The sequence below is a fragment of the Centruroides sculpturatus genome, unplaced genomic scaffold (genome assembly GCF_000671375.1).
Source record: "Centruroides sculpturatus isolate CEXI.00-Female unplaced genomic scaffold, Cexi_2.0 scaffold386, whole genome shotgun sequence".
NCBI classification, from domain to species: Eukaryota; Metazoa; Arthropoda; class Arachnida; order Scorpiones; family Buthidae; genus Centruroides; species Centruroides sculpturatus.
The window spans coordinates 69,470-89,194 of NW_019384684.1; the positions used below are offsets into that span (position 1 = coordinate 69,470).

The 19,725-nt window shown below is 32.6% G+C and overlaps 2 protein-coding genes and 1 pseudogene across 3 annotated transcripts; 1 reads left to right on the forward strand and 2 right to left on the reverse strand.

Annotated features, from left to right (window-relative positions):
- Positions 1-299: 299 nt before the first annotated feature.
- On the reverse strand, positions 300-1,530 carry LOC111627021 (annotated as a pseudogene).
- A 1,514-nt stretch (positions 1,531-3,044) lies between these two features.
- Positions 3,045-5,903, reverse strand: LOC111627032 (disintegrin and metalloproteinase domain-containing protein 10-like). 2 transcript variants are annotated; one of them, XM_023370574.1, is made up of 5 exons: positions 5,545-5,903; positions 5,265-5,457; positions 4,385-5,043; positions 3,745-4,306; positions 3,045-3,685 (listed from the first exon to the last, which is right to left on the reverse strand). In XM_023370574.1, exons 1-5 carry the CDS (start codon positions 5,849-5,851, stop codon positions 3,475-3,477), a joined length of 1,932 nt encoding a protein of 643 aa, XP_023226342.1. In that variant the 5' UTR covers positions 5,852-5,903; the 3' UTR covers positions 3,045-3,474. The 2 variants fall into 2 exon arrangements, with proteins under 2 accessions (XP_023226342.1, XP_023226339.1); XM_023370571.1 differs by having other exon boundaries at positions 3,046-3,685; positions 5,265-5,903.
- LOC111627033 (pancreatic lipase-related protein 2-like) lies at positions 5,420-18,511 on the forward strand. The gene is made up of 10 exons (XM_023370575.1): positions 5,420-5,508; positions 12,668-12,946; positions 14,196-14,479; positions 14,616-14,871; positions 14,943-15,059; positions 15,677-15,787; positions 16,523-16,765; positions 17,145-17,268; positions 17,386-17,571; positions 18,346-18,511. The coding sequence occupies exons 2-10, from the start codon at positions 12,826-12,828 to the stop codon at positions 18,437-18,439; spliced, it is 1,536 nt and encodes a 511-aa protein (XP_023226343.1). The 5' UTR covers positions 5,420-5,508; positions 12,668-12,825; the 3' UTR covers positions 18,440-18,511.
- The last annotated feature ends 1,214 nt before the right edge of the window (positions 18,512-19,725 follow it).

Here is a 19,725-nt window from a genome sequence, read left to right on the forward strand (position 1 = left end):
ACAAGAACGTTAGCTTTTTTAACATGGGCTGTCCTCCATGCTTCAAAATCTCAGCCGTAATTTTGTCCAAACTGGGTGCCCTACTATTCTTTAAGCTCTTAATCGCAAACTCCACTTCGCAGTAATATCGTAGTGTCAACCTGAAGCTCATCCTATGTATCCTCAATATCAAAATAATACATGTGGTCGGTTCCGCTTGATCAAATGTTTTTCGAAAATCTTCCATCCACCTGTTGTTCTGCTCATCTTGAACGATCAGAAGCTTCCCGTTTTTGTCTTTTATTGAAATGCTAGAAATACTAGTTTAAACCAGTCAGTTCATTGACTATGCGGTACAAGGTCTTCGAGTCATTCCGGTCGGAAGCCTCTTGTGCTTCAGTGCCCTTTCGTTCTATTACTTCTTGTCTTTTCGACAGCTTTTCTTTACATGTCTATCGAACTCGATGTATCTTTGGCTTTCTTTCTCCATCTCAGCCATTGTTTTAGCCTGGTTTCTTTTACGTTTTGTATCTTTCCTCTCATAAATCAACATCCACTTCGATGCACTGATCCTTCTGTCTTCCTCGACGTCTTCCAATGATGATTTGGGTGCACTCTGTAGTAATGTCTCTGAGGTTCCCCCAGAGATATTCTATATCTGTCATCTCTCCAAGAAGGGCAAAGCGATTGTGCAACTCCAGAGTAAATGTTTCGGCGATGGTAGGATCATTTATTTTTTCTATCGCAAACTGTCTTTTTAGCGTGAGTTGCTTTTGATTACGAAGTTTGAGTTTAATATCCGCCCTAACTAGGTATTGGTCATATGCAATATCTGCACTTCTGTAAACCTTCACATCGCGCAATAATGACCTCCACATTTACCAATACAAATAAAGTCTATCTCATTACAAGTGCGCTCATCTGTTGACGTCCAATTTTTCTTATGGATAAGCCGATGCTGGAAGTAGGTGTTCACAACACATAACATGTCGCGTTCGCAAAACGATTTTAGCCTTTCTCCATTATCAGTTATATGAGCAGAGGAGAAATGGCCACCAATCGCAGTCTCGAACCTTCGACGATCACCGCCAAATTGGGCATTGAAGGCTTCGATCAGGACCCTCAGGTCATGATTTAGGATACTAATCAAAGACATCTGGGAACTCCTCAAAAATTCATCTTTTATTGTATCCTTCGCATCGTTAGTTGGCGCATAAACCTGCACAACAGTCGCTTTGTCGTGTCCATAGGTAAAGCGAGCTGATCACTGAAGGGTCCCCATCCAAGTAGTTCTTTCGTCACTCGTTCACTCAGAATAAGACCTTTCTCCACATTTGTGCCGCTCTTCATATCCCGCATACAGAATGGTCTTCCATCACTATTGATTCGACCGTTTGACGTCCATCTAACCTCACTGACGCCAAGGATGCCCAACCGGTTTTCATCATATGTCCTAAATAGCTGAGCGAATCTTCCACTCTGATACCGAATATGTACATTGCACGTTCCAATTTTCGTAATATTTCTCGAGGAAAAGATTTTTTTCAACATCGGACACCGTTGTCAGTTTTCTCTGACGCCGTGATATTACTTGGAGCCAAAGTTCCGCTCATTCGATCAGAAGTTTTGCATATTCTTGCTGTTTCCATACCAATCATAAATTTTATAGAGACGGGTACCCAACCCTCCTTCTTTTGCATCCGGGTTCAAACAGTTATTAGCTAATGAAGTTTAGAATTTTAACTATTTATTTTAAACGTTCCCTTCTAATTACAATAGAACATTTAATTAGAATAATTGAGATAAGATGTTGAAAATTGTAAAATTTTCAAGAAAAATTTAAAATTTTACTACTTTACACTAGAATTAAATGTTTTGTTGTAAACGATATTTTATTTCCGAATTTATTACTAAAATCTAGAATATTTTTCTAACAAGACTTCTTATTACATAACGATAGCCATTTTTTTAAACTTAACTAAACAGACATCATTTCCAAAGATGATAATGTCTTTTCTAAACGATATTTTCATGAAAGCATAAAGCGAGATAAAACATGTTTATTCTATAATGAAAGATACAGCAAATATCACAAACTCTGACAGTAAACAGCTAACTACTTCATGTATGCAGATTTTGTTCATTTTAAATTATGTATTAATAATCATATAGGGGAGATCGGGGCAAGATCGGCATGTTAAGCTTTACTTAAATTTTGTGTAATAAATACTGCTGTAAACTGAAAAAAAAGCTTTGCATATTGTCTATTGGAATGTTACCTTACTATAGAACTGGTTAAAATCAGTTTGGAAATAAAAATAATTAAAATAATTACAACTTTACAAGAAGAGAGAAATTGACGAAGTTGCCCCGGGTATAGGGGCAAGATCGGCAACTTCTCTCTTTTTGTAAAGTTGTAATTATTTTAATTATTTTTATTAAAGTTGCCCCTGGTATAGGGGCAACAGTAATGGGGCAAGATAGGCACGTATATAAAATTATGTTATTAACAATGTATAAGTTGGAATTCACTATTAAAACAAAGAAATACAAATCCAACACCCATTTAATATTATTACAACGAAATGCAAGTTCAAAGACATATATACATGAATAACAAATGCAAACATGTTTTCATTTATCATCTGTTTGATTTTTATCCTTTGCTTCTAATGTGGCTTTATGTTGCCGATCTTACCCCGCTAGTCATGATTTCGAAACATTAAGTACAACCCTGAGAACAGAATGCCAAGCCACGATCTGGCCACGTGAATAAGTTGAAGTTACATCCTTCTAACAGGAAAAGTAACTTTCGTTATCATGGAATTATAACAAAACCTGCCAATTCAATATAAATGGAAAAAAAATATTATATGGAATTGAACGAAAATGAAAATTTGCTTGATAATTCAACTACGCTTGTTGGAGAACAATAAAAACACTACACTCAACAAGCCACCAATAAAACTCAACTGCCTAACCTATAACCAAAGTCTCCTTTTAATTTGTTTTTTAAAAAAAGCGCTTGACAAACTTGCCCCGCATGCCGAAGTTGCCCCGATCTCCCCTAACAATGTTGACACTCTTTTTTACACAGCTAGTATTTAACTTATAGATGCTATTCGTTAATAAAACCGAAAAGATTTCTACGCGATATTAAATATGATTGAGTAACTTATTTAGGTTTTACATAACAGAGGAAATCGGCACATTCAAACTCACGTAAAATATTTAATCTACAAAACGATATTTCATTCGACATGAATATTATATCAACATTTTCATTGGTATATCGTTGCCATAATTTATATCTATTTATTTAATTCAATAATTTAAAAATAGAAGATAATAACAGTGAAAAGATAAAATGTGTGTTCACATGGTAAAGGTTTTAATAACTTTCAATCCGAAATATACAAGTTAGTACTTATTAAATTCCAAAGTTCGATATAAACGATATAATCAAACGTTATTTATAGCACTAAATAATCAAAGCTACGTATTATTCCTTTTCTGCTTTCTTCTGCGGCGGGATCTTTTCTTATTCTTGTGTCTCCTAGCAAGATCGACAATACTCGGCCGTTTCTCTTGCTGTGATACAAAACATCCAATAGCAATCAGTATAATTCCAACAAAAGGTAACACATATAAATACTCCGCCAATGAATGTCTTATGAAGATATCTTTTCTTTTGCAAGTTCCATTACTAAAAAATAAAAAAATAATTATTTCGGGGACTTAAATACAAATTATAAATAGATTTACCTTAAACACAATCCGTAATTGTTGTCGCAAGAAGTATCATTTTTCTTGACATACGGATCAGAAGTCGGAGTGAAGATTTCGAATGATGTTGCTGGTAGACACTCACTCGATTTATTTTTGCAACAGACATAACACTCGGTGTGACGAGAAGAACATTGACAAGACTGTAGACCTTTTACTTTGCAAATGTCGGTATCGCACTTACCTTTTATACAGATCCCTCTGTTATTTAGACACGATATACCATCGGGTTGCATTTGTGCAGGACAGAATGGAGAATATCCGTCACAAATACTGCTAACGTTCCAACAAGGTTTGTTACTGAAACAAGGCTTGTATTCCTTAAAAGGAACTTTTGCACATTTATAATTACAGCATTCATCTGTTCCAAATGTGCAGTACGCTCCTGTCTTAAGTGTACATCTCATAGGGTGATGTTTATTGTGACAGCATAAACTTGTATTTGTACACGTTTTTTCTGCAGGATTACAGTCGCAGCTTTCACCTTTTTCGACAACGCCGTTTTCACACGAAGATTTAAATACCTTTTTCAAACACGACTCTGTTTTTTTTTTTAAAAAAAGATTGATCAGAATGTAATCAACAATATCAGGAAAATTTATGTTCTATGTAATCCTACCTTTGCGTTTAATAAATTTTTTCATCGATTTCAGACAACAGATTGAAAATTTCCAATTGTTAATATGTGCTCCGCTTGTGTATTCAGGTTCCATAATGTATTTACTATCATTCGTATAAACCTGTGAAGATGTGCACACAGAACCATTTACAGGATCGTGTTTGCATCCGAATGCGTGTCCCAGATGATGTAACAACGTCAATGCCATTCTGTATCGTGGAATTTCTCTTCCTTTAACGACATTTGTAACAAATAGGACGTTGTGTGCTCTTCTTTTTGATTCATAATTAGGGCATATTCTACCGAGTTTGAAATTGGTGCAAAGTTTTCTTTTGTCGAAATCTTTATGAGTGAAATAAATCAACAGACAATAAGGACTTTTGTATTGCTTTAACTTTTGTATAAATCCTGGACTGTCACTGCTCTGGTCTGAATATGGATACGCTATTTGAATTCTCTCTTCGAATATCGTTATTTGGTCGATTAGGAATTCTATAACGTCCGATTTTCCACTTCCGTCAACGTCTGATTCTTTGAATATCGAATTGGCGATGTTTATAAGGTGTAGAACTTCCAGTAGCACAGATTGCTTATCAGATTTCATGTATTGAAAATATGTGTGATCAACCAGTATTTCTAAGGTGCATATTCTACTACTTCTGCAATAATTACAGTTATCAATTCTAACATAACAATCATTAATTATTTGCATTAAATATCTAGTATTTTTTATAAATTATATATTTAAAAATATTATTTGCATTGCCTCTCTCAATCTAATAATAAAATTTTATCGAAAATTCTATTGTAATAACTCTATATATTTTCAACTGATAGCCTTTAATATTTAAATATACATAAGAAAATATTTAATTCTTACCTTTGAGGAGCAGTGTTTTGTAGTTTGCTGTAGTTGTCATCAGAGAATGCTAAGTGATTATAACTTTTCTCATATTCTGTATTTAATACTTTGCAACTTACGTATTCAGTTTGCTTAAGTTCATTGACATCAGCGAGACTATAGAAGATTCCAACATCGGCAAATGATCCAGGAACATAAGGAGAGGCGATCTCTATATAGTAGACTCTGTGGTCAATAACGATTCTTGCAGCAAATCTGTCGCGTAAGTAATATCCTGTTATTTTGGAATTATTTGTACCTTCAAGATATCCTTTAAAAATTATGCGTTCGTGTGGGATGAAGTTTTTTACATAGAACTTCTTGATTTTGTTGTCTTCGTAAACAAATACTTTAGTAGTCAAGAATACTCGTGATAAATCAGGCTCTATTTTGAAGTTTAAAGTTGTGCCGAAAGCTGGAAAAATTATATTTGAATAATTTACAAGTTTAAAGTCAACGTAAGAGTAGGAACTGATATTAATAGCCATTGGTAGTTTTGAGTCTGAAATATGAAATTTATAAGAAAAAATAACCCAAATTTGTAAGAAAAATTTAAAAGGATTCATCTTTAACCGTCCGAAACGATTTTCTTCGATTCATTTGAATATCGTTCGATATTTTCGAACAGTTTTCAAATTATAAATTCGATTTCATGCGTGAAACCGTAAAAATAACGGCCAGTTTTATAACAGTGTTTCATAATCAGAGTTGTGACAGTGGAGTTTTTTTTATCTTTTTAACTCCTTCCGCCCTGTGGGCACTAAGAGGTCCTCTTTTTGCAAGCCCATTATGGGTTCGGCCAGGCCCACAATGGGGCTGCCGGGTGGTGAGGGACGGGGCCCGACACATCCGTACATTATACTCTATAGGTTAATTTGTTTGTCTTAGCGGGTACTAAACGTGAGAGTTTACAAGTGATCGCGAATTAAATACCTGAAACTGGGTTCTTTGAAGGGATTCATACAATTGCAGGCGGACTTATCCCGTAGGAGTATGATATTGCCACTTGGAGGGTAGTCTATCCAAATCTGGTGATGACGGAATCTCGATGAAGGACAAACTCTTTTTAATCGATCTTTCTTCTTTTATTTGGGGTCCTCCTGTTTAATTTCAATGCACTTTTTAGGTAATGTTGGTTGTTTTAAACCAATAAAGATTTTTTGATGTTATGTTCCCGATACAGTTAAAAGTGACATATTCAGAAGATATGTCATCTGTGGACAAGGAAGCAAATCCGTGGGAAAAAGGATGACTTCCTGCTATCGATATTAAGAGGAACAATTTGTATAGGGAATATTTGAACTTATTTTTTTTTTTTTGTTTCTTTCGAGCATTCACAATCTGCTTAACAAGAATTGCAGGGAAAGTTTGGTACATATCAATGAGGTTAAGAGTAAAAGAAGGAAATTTACGGAAAAGAAAGTGGCGATTTGTTATTTATATAAACATATTTCATATGTTAAGCATCTTCTGAAATCACAGTATAGCATTCTCCAATGTTGACCGCAATCTCTCTTCAAATATTTCACATGGATTCAAATAAGATGCGGGTGCATTGTAGACAGCTGAAAAAAGGCTGTTGATGATTCTTTTATTGGAAAAATGATTACGAAGCAACTGTTTAAAACAATTTTCTATCTGTGGAGACTTTATTCTAGATTTGCAAAACACTTTATTCAAGACACTAACGTTATTGTTCTGAATACATGGTACTAGTACAATTCAATAACATCACGTTGGCAAAACGAAACACCGTTGCAGCCATTTTGTATCGGCTGTCTGTGGTCAGTGATGGAAGTTAATGATGTAACGACTCACTGAAGGAGCTGCCCATATTCTACAGATAATGAGAATGCACTTAGTTTATCATTATTAATAGATTGTGATTTATAAAAAAAATGTTTCTCGTGGCTTTCAGCATGACATATGTATAAGCAAAACGTATTTCATCTATAGAAATTTTCTTGTATAATCAAGTAATGCAATCTCTCGATATTTTTTTAATTGATGATCAAAATGGTAAAATCAGGATAAACGTGCAGGCCCATCTTTATATGTGGCCTACCGGGCCTGGGCCCAGAGGCCTCCTAACATTCGAGACCGCAAAAAGATGAAAATTTGAACAGAGCAACAAGCAATAAAATTATAATAAGCAGTAAACAATCAGAAGATATGTCTGATTAATGTTATTAAAAATAAATATAACAATATGTTTAGCATAGAAAGCTAATTGAAAAAATTTATGAACATTAACCCTCCATTACGAATTCCTTTAGGATATCCAATATTTTCTTGGCCAAGGGCCTCGCACGTACCAAAGACGGGCTTGATGACGTGTATAGTTAAAATTGGTATACCAGAAATTTAATTTTTTTCCCTAATAAAAATTAGTCACGTGCAAAAAGTGTACACTTTAATGTAAGTTTGACGTCATCTCTTCAGATTTAACAATGATCAAGCTAGAAAAAAACGTCATATTGACGTAGTAGTGTACCCTTTCTGGATTAGGGCTTGTAGAATCTAGGCTGAATTATGTGCCATTTTTAAGCCAATGTTTAGTGCTTGGTATATTGAAAGTGTAATGTATCGGTACATATATCTGATAGAATATATTGTACAATGCTCTTACTTTTACAGCACTATTAAAGTTATTTTCATCATTAATATGCAATGATAGTTACCCGAATATATGGATATTTATTAGACTTGTAAACAGTACAACTATTTTATGTTTTATCTTTTTATCACGATCATTTTTATCACGATCAAAGCAGTACAAATCATTTCAATTATGATCATACTAATTAATTAAGCTGGTCAAACGTTAATTCGAACGTCTGCTGCAGTGTTTGATGGCAAAAATATTTGAGAAGGCTTCCGATAACTATTGGCGGAAGTTATGGAGGAACCAGATATATCAGATGTCCATTCTAAAAAGAAATACTTCTATATGGTTCACGGCGGAAAATAGGAGCTATGATGAAACTATAAATTTGTATAGCATCAGTCAGAAATACTTTGGATGTTATACAACTTTCCACTAATTAAATGATTGCTTACAAACCTGTACTTACTTGATAAGTGATGAGTGTGTAAGTGAAACCAACGCTAACGATTGTTATTAGAACACTATTGTCCATAGGTAATATTTTCCAAGCGTGGAAAGCTGGCAAATCTTGTAAACATTTCATGGAAAAACGAAAACATTTTTCTTCAATAATTGAATCTTCTTGTGAAATCGATAATTTGTAAAACATCCTTCCCAATTCTGTTGCAGTCTCTGTGATACGTGAAGCAGAATAACAAATTTCAAATAATAAATAAACTAAAAAACAAGTTATAGTTACGAAAAAAGTGAAATCCCCTATTCTGAATGGCGTGGAAGTAAAAATACTAAGATCAATTAAAACATTTCCTCCTATTAAAATTAACCAGAGAAACATGATTGGGGAATATATATCTTGAATACTATTTGTTATATCTATTATTTCCGCGTATGATTTTATAATATTCGAGAGATCCTTCAGTGTTAAATCTGAAATCATTACCTGATTGCATAAAGTTCGAATAGCATAATTGATTTCTTTACATACATACACAAAAAACAGTAATTGAAAATTTTTCGGAGAAACCACAACGAATGAATATACAGTGTGAAAGATGCAGCAGATGATCCTTGCAGAACTTTCTGAAATCCCAAATTGATTGTGTTCCTCCAATGGCCACAGAATTGGAATCTTATCGAAATCGTAACTCAAGTATAAAATAAACGGTATGAAATAAAACAGAAAGGAATTAAACCAGATAAAGATAACTCTGAACCATAATCTATTAATAGATACAAAATGTTCACCATTTGACATGTAAAAAATTCGACTGACATATTTGAAAATTTCAGCTTTTTTAACGTAAAAATGAATGAACATAATTACAGAAATGATTTCTCCAATTGTCGAATAAAGTATTACTGCTGTTCTCATCTTTTTAGCCGAATTCCATATAAGGAATATTAGTTGGCACGTGTCATAAACGACATAGAAGCTCGCTCCAATTAGCACAATTACAGTAATTGGTAGAATTTTCTTTTCGACATTCAGACCACAGAAGTACAAACTGTTAAGTAAAGGTTTCCAACATTCTTCTATTTTCCTTCGAACGAGTTCTTGACGTCCAGTTTCTCGTACGTTGAAATTCATTTTTAATTTAGTTACAAATATTATTTTCTTTATTATGTATTATCTACAAAATAAAAAATATATATGCATAAATTAGTGTAATAATATTTAGTGAATACACAGATTTTTGCAATATTCACTCCTCAATTAATTTTACCCCAACTGCCAACTTTCAACTTAATGTACAGTGCATAAAATTAACACTAATCAATGTTAAGATACGCTTTAATGTTACAGTAAAGCTTATTTGTAGGGATATACAGTACAACATATTAAATGGACACATTTTTTCGAACATTGGTAGTTGGTCATGGCCTAACTAAAGGGCTGGCAATGATTTTCTTCATGTTAGTAATAACTAAATAGGGACCAGCTTCAGATTAATGATCTCCTCCGACAGATCACCATGTATCACGTTGACATGCAAGAATAAAACCAAACCACAAATTAAATCCATACCTGCTCAAATCAACACCAGAGCATATTTTATGAATAATGCGATTGTGCTACAACACCCTTGATAAGGAGACAATGGCTTTTCAGTACTATATTTTCGGATATCTGCTTCTGAAAGACAAGCTGGAAATAGTTTGTATACGACGGGTTAAATGCCTGTTTTTAAATATCAGTTATTAAAGTTACGCCTCATAGATATAGGATATGGAAAGGGACAGGTTATGTAAGGGTGTTACTTAGTTCCTGAAATTCTGTCAAGCTTTCATCTCGTACATAATTTTGCATTAATATGATAATATATAAAACGTTACATTTAGTTACACAGTTGAATATAGGCTTAATTTCTAAACGTATTATCGATAAACAGTTATAGCAAGCAATATATTAATAACATTAATCTTTAATAAGGGAGCTACATATTAATACACTAATAAGTATTTTATGCGTTTATTTTAACACGTTTATGTATAACTGTGTTACCTATCAAAGTTAAATATTACTTTACTACATATACAAATAAGGATCTATCAATGTAATTAATGCAGATACATTTTCTTGTAATTATATTAATGCCCTATCTCCCGCTGTTATTCATTAATATTAAATAATCCTTAATTAAGAAATAATTAAATGAATGACGTAAATAAAAAATTAATAAGAAACGAAAAGCAATATGATATTAATTTCATTACACTAAAACATTTGTGTATATTAAATTGTTCTCCTCTTCTATATTAATATTAATGTCAAGCAGGATGAATTATTTTTTTAATGAAACCAATCTATATGCAGTGGTACCTCGGTATACGTCTGCTTTAGAATACGTTCTGTTTGGACGAAACAAATTTTGCTCGGTATACGACTTTTGTTCGGTATACGACTTTTGTTCGGTATACGACTTTTGTTCGGTATACGACTTAATTCAATTATACTCGCCATCTATGAACAAGTATCTCTATCGTTGTACTAGACCAGACTAGACGTTCGTGGTTTCACGGTTTATAACTTTGTTAAATTACTTCTGATTTTAATTTGTAAGTAAAATTTTATTATTTTTATTAATCACGAATTGCAAAAAGTCAAGTGAAAAGGAACAGAAAACTAAAAAAATGATTAGAATCACAATGCAACTGAAAAAAGTTGAAGAATATGAAGGTGGTACGCGTGTTCGAGATTTTAACTGTTGCATTCCGTATTCCGAGAACGACGATATAGAATAATCGGGAAAAATAAAGACATTATTAAATCTGCTACGTTGCGAAAGGAGTTAAATCAATTTCTAAACAGATATCGAAGACATTAGATCATGTTGAGAAATTGCTTTTGCTTTGGATAACTGAAAAACAGTGTACTGGCGACATCGTATCGGAAGCAATTATTTGCGAGAAAGCTAAAAAGATACATGCTGATCTCATGAAAAATCAAGCAGGAAGTAGCCAGGAAAGCGAGGTGTTTAAAGCCAGCTTTTTTTTTCATGAGAACGGATTAATCATTTTTAAATTACTTCTTATGGGAAAGGTTGGTTTGGTATACGTCCTATTCGGTATAAGTCCAAACATTAGGAACGGATTAAGGTCGTATACCGAGGTTCCACTGTATTTTAATTGTTTATTATTATATTAAAAGTTAGTACAACAACAAATAAATAAATAAATAAAATGCTAATTTTAGAAAAAAAATTACTTAATTATATTACAATTTTTATACATATCATTTACATAAGTTATCAGATTAATTATATATATAATATATAAAAAGTAAAACTAAATAACATAAATTTTCTAATATTTATCTCGGTGTGAAGACAGTATACGTACAGACAACTTACCTGATGTACGAAACCTCTGTACTTCGTATAGTTTGAGAGAAACAAGTCTGACGCCGATCGATCGGATGTCCTAAATGAAAAGGGAAAGTAAACAGTTAACCAATCGTTAAATTTTATATTATAAAAGACTAAATCAATGAACAGTACATGTACTGTACATTTAGAGGGCGTTGTTTAAGATAATATTTGCCTACTTGTGTACAGAAGAATATAATATTTTTACTTTCTTTTATAAGAATAATAGAGGAGACAGGTCGCTGCTTAAAGAATTAAAAGGACCTTCTAATTCAGAATGTTCTTTTTCCACATATAGACTATAGACAGACTTTGGGCCCCAAGGATTTTTCATGTCGGGCATCATTTCTAATCACTCGGCCTCCTTCATTGTGGGCTTTGTCAAATTGAAAATGGGCACGAACAGGCCCTATTCTTGCCCACGTGAAGGAACAGTTAAAAATAAAACTGAAAAACTTTTATACTGTATTTCTAAAACAATACATTATATTATATTGATTACGTGAATAAATAAAGGGAAAGTAATTATCACGTTGTTAGAAAATGTCGAGAATGTTAAACAGTTTGTTCCTGGAAAGCGAAATTTACTTTCCTTTTAATATATTTGGTTAAAATGACATAAAAATTCGGTTATATAAACGTATGGAATATTGTTCTATAATACATATAAATAAACAGAATTATAATAGTCAGAAATTTAGTGTTTGAAATTTCATAAACTATAAGTTATATACTCAGAAGTCATTTAACTATTTTAGGGGCTAAATTGCCGTTTTATTCAAATATATTGTTATCTATAAAGTTTAACGAACACCGTAACATGTTCGGTAGTATGTACGGAACTCGTAATATCAATTTCCAAACAGTGGCACTAACACTTATTTTTCCATACACCATTCTACTTCCAGTTTTATTAGGGAAGTTTCTTACGGCTCCAACCAGAAAAAAGGGTGTACTCTCCTTTCATTTCGTAGAGGAAACTCTATTTTATAAACGGAAAGAATGTAATGAAAGAGATAATTGTGTCAACACTCTTATAGACTGTCAGATACAATTGCTGTCGGGAATGCAAACACCATGCTTACCAGTTCTATTCTGTTTTTTGTTTTTACTATGGATTCATCATCTATCAAACTGCAGCATTAATAGACTTTTCTTCAAAAATAAACCAGGAATTCATGTTACAGGTAACTATCACTTTTCCTAATATAATAAATTCTTTACTTAAATTATACATTTCAAAGTGTATTGTACCTGGAGGCGCTCAAAAGTTCAATGACATTAACCTAATTTAAAAAATAAGTTAAACTAATCGTTACATTTAATAGTAGCAATGTTCAATTTATTAATAATTTATTAATATGATTAAAAATAGTGCTTGTTTTTACCCAAAACTCCTATTTAAATTGTTAATACTTTCGAGTTTTTTCTGTATTATAATTATATACTTAAATTAATAACTAAATTATGAATAATTGAGAAAACTGACAGCAGATTTAATAATTTCATTCTAAAATTATAACACATATAATATAATTAACTATTTCACACAGGAATATTAGTCTTTATGAATGTTATTGTATTAAGTGTGGATAGCCATTGACATATAATGTATTTATACTTCCGGATGTTAATGAACTCAAAATATTTTAGTAGCTAGTAGCAATATTATAGCATTTAGTAAATGTATTTAAATTATTTTCTTTTCGCTCTGGGGCGTTAGAAGGCTTTTTCTTTGATGTTATCCATTGTACAGGCTGACAATGGTCTTATTGTGGCACAGGTGGTAAGGATCGGAGCCCGACATATTTGGGATTTATTTTCTTTTTTATTTTTAATTTAATCAAAAAGTGTATCAAAATTGATGTTCCTCTACTACATTTTTGCAACAGACTGTATTTTTGCAATACACAAAACTAGGCGTTTGAATTCTGGGATCTTCAGAGGTCTGGAGAAGCTCGAATCATTTAGGTTGCTAAGGACCTACTTGGATATATTATACATATGTTAATAACTTGAATTATGCTTTTTAAATAATGTATGTTGAGGAAGAAACATGTTTTCTTTACTACAAAATGCAATGGAATGAATAATTCATGACAATCTCTGTGATATTTCCATAGATGTTAGGACCAAGCGGTTCTGCTGGCCTTATCTTTACGATAAGGCATGTTTGAAGTATATCTCGGATTTTTATATGTCTTATAAGTAAATTACATTAATTTTATTTAAAAAATATTATATTGAACTTTTTATTAAAGAGTTGATTTCTCAGCAAAATCTATGAGTGTCGTGAGAAGTTTGTGAATGTTCCTATTATATAATTCAAAATTTTGTATTATTTGCAAACCTCTTATATAAGTAAATCCACTTTTTAGTTTTTTGTAAGGATTTTATAAATATTAAAGCTTTAAGTCAAGTCTCGATTGTTTTCAGTTAACGTAGGCAGCAATATCAAATGTATGAAAAATCTAGGGTGTTTTGGAAATGGACCACCATTTTTCCATCCCATCAATCGCCCGATCAGTTTTCTACCCAAAAACAGAGAATTGATACCTACCATATTCTCATTATACACTCCATTAAATCGGGACCATAGAGAAATCCTGAAGGCCGATCATCAGGAAACCATTGAGAAGTCCAATTATAATCCAAGATGGCCAACTAAAATGATTGTCCACGGTTTTATGGATAATTCCTTTTTTACGTCTTGGATGCAGGTAATTAAATTGAAAGTTACTTCGTCTAAAATTGAAAAAAATTCTTGAAATGTGTATATTTAAGGATTTTATCATGGAATTGAACACGTGGTTTTTAAATGATTAATTCCTGATGGCACTATTAATGATTTTACAGAGAATGAAAGATGAATTTCTCAGCAATGGTGACTTCAATGTTATTTTAGTAGATTGGCCCTTAGGTTCTTTTTTATTCTTCCGTCAAGCGGTGGCCAACTGCCAAGTAGTGGGTGCAGAGATAGCATTCCTCATTCGACGTCTGCAAGAAATCAATGGCGTTCGACCAGAATCATTTCATATTTTAGGACACAGCTTAGGCGCTCACATTGCAGGATATGCCGGCAAAAGGATAAAAAGTTTGGGAAGGATAACAGGTAAGCATTTTCACTAATAAAATTCGAAAATTTCGAAAAAGAAAACATTATTTTAATTTTGGAATTTTCAGGCTTGGATGTTGGTGCCCCTTATTTTCGAGATGTTTCTTCTGAAGTACGTTTAGATGCAAAGGATGCCATCTTAGTAGATAATATTCATACTAACGCTGGACAATATTTCATACAAGGTGGGATACTAATTGTTTTATGTAGCAGAGTTTCTATTATTACTTTCCCGGCTGTTATATATAATAGAGAAAAAGTATGACGATCGGTTGAAAAGAGTACTATTTCTGGGACCAGCATAAATCGATATTTTCAATAAGTAACGGAAAACTTAAATTTCCATGAAAAATTTCTGAAGTTTATTGTTAAATGGCATTCATTTACTAAATTTGCAGTATGAACTTCAGCCAAATTGGATCAAGCATGAAAACAGGAAGTGGTAAACCAATTTCAGGGGTCTTGTTTAACTTTTTAGATGACACTTGTAAGATTCTCAGTCAGCACATTATGCAATACTCCAGCTGAGTATAAGTTGTGAAGAAATTGTGCTGCATGTAGGCTCCTGTTACGTTTTGTCAAATCGCAACATTTGTAACTATTACTCACATAGCAAACATCCCTCATGTTTCCGCAATCGGACAGTCTCGACTCTTGTCCCTTACAGTTTCAACAGTTTCTGCAGCACGTTAAACTAGTCTGGTTGATTTCAGGCCATCGCGTAGGTGCTCACTCGGTTATCTAGCAGAAACAATTTCTGTTGATCTCGATCTCTCGTACAATGTAACAATTTCTATTACAGGACTTGGCACAAGCGAAGCAGTTGGTCACTTGGACTTTTATCCAAACGGAGGAAATTATAATCCTGGATGTAAAATATTCCCAAAGATAAAAGCGATTAATTTATATGATCGTAAGTTAAATAAATTTCATTTCTTTTGAAGATAATATTTCCTTATTATCTCTAATGAAACATCATATCAACATCCATATCCGTGACAATGAACTACGTCTATTCACAGAACCTTTCGTATGTATGGATATGAATTGTCGTGATGCAGATATAACTCATTAAATACGGATAAAATCTAATAACTCTAAATGAATGCTAATAGAAACAATTAAATTCATCGTATTAACTACTCATGCTTGATGTATTTTTTTAAATATTTAACTTATTAATGCGTTAAAAATTATCTTATCATATTATGATTTAAATATCAAAGACTGAAACACAAGAAAAATGGCTTAAATAAAAACAAAATTACAGTTGTCCCTCTATAGTCCGACGTTTTTTAATCCGACATGCTCAGTAGTCCGACGCACCTCCCGTCAAGGTACCCGTCCCCGTTACGTGTCTGCTTGCACAGAAACATGTCGCGATGTGAATCTCCCCATCCAATTCTTACTCGATGACACACATTTCGTGTGTTTTATGTGAGCAGTTCTGTTCGAACAGTTGGAGTAGAGAATATTGTAAGTTACTGCTAGCAAAACAATGCGAAATATGTAATTATTTTCGGTAATCCGGACACTTTTGGTAATCTGACACACCTTTGGTCCCATACCTGTCGGATTATCAAGGGACAACTGTAGTAGAAAACAGACTTAATTATTATTATTTTTATCAAATATATGTTATTTTTAGTTTTCTTAAGTGTAATTTTCTGCAATCATTTTCGGAGTTTCGAATATTTCATCGCATCCATCAAGTATCCTGACTGTTTCGTCGGTGTTCCCTGTGGTAATTATAACGATTTTGTCAGTGGTAAATGCGTGTGCTCTGAAGATAATCCATGCTTTCCTATGGGTTTGAACGTCGACATGCATATTCGAAAGAACTTTTCACAAATTTTGTACCTCAAGACCGGAAGCGAGTCCCCTTATTGTCGTAAGTATTCAACATAATACTTTTATAAATAAATTGAATTTTACAATATTAGTTTTCGATTAATTCATATACATTTTTGAGTCACTTTTCACGCCCTCTTTCCCTGTTGTATACAGTGATGTACTTTTAGAAACCCCTTTTGATTAAGTGTACAAATTTAGAAATATTTTCTATCTGGTAGATTATTCATATGGCTTACAAGAACAAATTTTCATGCCATTAAAAAGAGGCCCGCTGACAATACCTCGACCCATTTCATCCCATCGTGTAGAAGGATGTATTTTTCGCAACTTCCTCCCTCCCTCAAACTGTACATGTAAAATTTTAAATAAAGATGTTATATATGATTTTTAAAAATATATTTTTAAATGAATTTTAGTGTTTCAATATCAAATTGTCATGGAATTAGAAGGATTATCTAAAAAACTAGCATATAATCAACAACTTCTCATGACCATTCAAGCTTTGAACCAGAGGAAGGAATCCATGCTTTTTTTGACAAAGTAAGGTTAATTATTTTTCATATCTTCAAATATATAAACAATTTCACGTTTTAAATTCTGTTTTACATATTAAATAATATAATTTTAAAAAAATAAATAATTTATTCCGTTCTTTAGAGATGGCCATTTTCCAAAATTCACTTACACCTTCCTTATGACTCTCCAGACACGCTTGGAACGTGTTCATCATGTATGGTTAAGTTGGCCAAAAGAACATACGAATATCTTAAACATAGGAAAGAACACAAATTATCTTCGAGTAAAATATTTCATACTCACTCCAATTACAATAGGAAACAAAAGGTAATTTTAACAAATAAAAAAACAAAGTACAGTAATAGCCCTCGGTTTATGACTTGTTTAAATTTTCTATGATTGTATGCAATGCCATTTTGCCCTCTGTGCAATGTTATATAGTTGAATTTGTATATTAAAAGAAATGTAATCTATTCTTATGATACTAAAAACGTAAGAAATATGAGAATGACGAATTTTAATGTCGTAAAACCGAGGAATCCAGAATAAACATTTTCAGTACTCACCAGTGGCCGAGTGGGTAAAACTAGCAAATACTGATATGTGGACAGGTCGCACCTCATCATGTGGAATTAGCCGAGGTTTATTCCGTGTCTAACAAGTAATTAGGAGTCGGTTTCTCATAGAAAGTCCTTCCAGGAGGCACCCTCTTGTCAATTGCGACTCAATTGTTACTCAATTGAATCGCACAAGTGTTGTGTTGTGATTCAATTGAATAATATCCATTTTCAAGCGTTTCTTTAATGAAAGTCATTTGTCGAAGGCCCACCAATAGCCGAGTGATAAAACCACAGAATACTGGTAGTTGTCGTGGGTTTACGCACCGCCAACGGGATTCGTGTTGAGTTTCTTTCAATAGGGGCCAGTTTCCATAAATGACCTCCCCAAAGGCATTCTTCCTTAGAAGATTGTCCAAGTGCGTAAACGAATAAAACCAAACCATTTGTCCAACTAATAATCAAAGAGAGATCGATTCGCGGTGTAACTTGCATCAAATTTCCACATCAAACATTTAATTTATGTATTTTATTTTATTTACAGCTCTAAAGAAAAATGGTGTGGAAGTGCAACCCACTTGTTTCCGGACCAAACCGCGCGAATACCAAAAATTAACTGCGAGGACATTTATGACTAAACTACGTAATTTATATAAATATATAGAAATTATAAATTTTTAATTCAAATTTTAAAGATTTTATTCTAAAGATCCGATTCTAACATTGTTCTGGTAGCGAAAACTTATATGTTATTAGAGTATAATGAACATGGTCGTGCAATATGCTTTAATTTAATCATTAAATGAGTAAATTAAAGCATACTGTAAGCAGGTTACAACACCCATTATATCCTAACTTGCAATACATCGGCCAATATGGCAAAAATAGTAGATCCGTGTATTAATTTGTATATCTGTGATAATTAAGAGGAACCAAAATGAATTTGAATCTGGAACCCCCATGTAACTAAGTTAGTTTTTAATCATACAGTCTGTGTTTAATTTTACAGATAATTTGGTTATGTTTATAACGATACAGAAATATTCTATGCAGAATTTTAAGAATTATTTTCTTTATTCTAAAATTTTATGTATTCATTCGAAACATAAGTCTAGTAGACTCACGTAGTCAATTGCTTTTCAGAAGCTCGTCGTAAAATGACCCATATAATAAACTAATAAATTGAGATTACGTCCCTACCAATAACGTTTTATCAATATAATATCACACAAATAAATAAATTACAGTACATTATATATTATTATAATATAAAATTTACATACAACCGTATGTAATTGGGGTTATAAAGCGAGCGGTCTCCATGAAAGACCTATGTGTATAAATATCCTATAAATTATTGTATAATTAATTGTAATGTAATAAATATAACAATAAATAATTTTATTATATATTTTTAATTTATTTTCCATCGATAAAACTCTTGATTTGATTTATAGCACGGACATAATTGGGGGAGTTTTTCCTCTTGATTATCTTTCCACGATTATTTCCGGATGACGTCGATCGATATGAAACTCGTTAGGATCGTTTCCTTCAGTTTTTACGGATGAAATATTGCACACAATACGATATTGTTAACTAAAAACACATTTTTCTTATATAACAACGTTAAAATATCCCGTACGCAGATTTTTTAAATTTTTGGATCCTTCTGTACTGTGAGCACTAAGACGGCATTTTATTGTAAAGACAATCGAGCCAACAATGAGGGTAATAGGATGAAAAGGGACGCGTTGACTGCCCACAAAATATTTCTGAAGTTGCTCGATCCCGTATCCCTCAGAGCAGTAAACTAATATCTTAACTGCCTCAGTCATTCAGTCTTCATCTTTACGAGAATTCACGACTACCATCTTTATAATTGTAATTTGCTTTACGTATTTGTATTCTTTTTACACTAAGA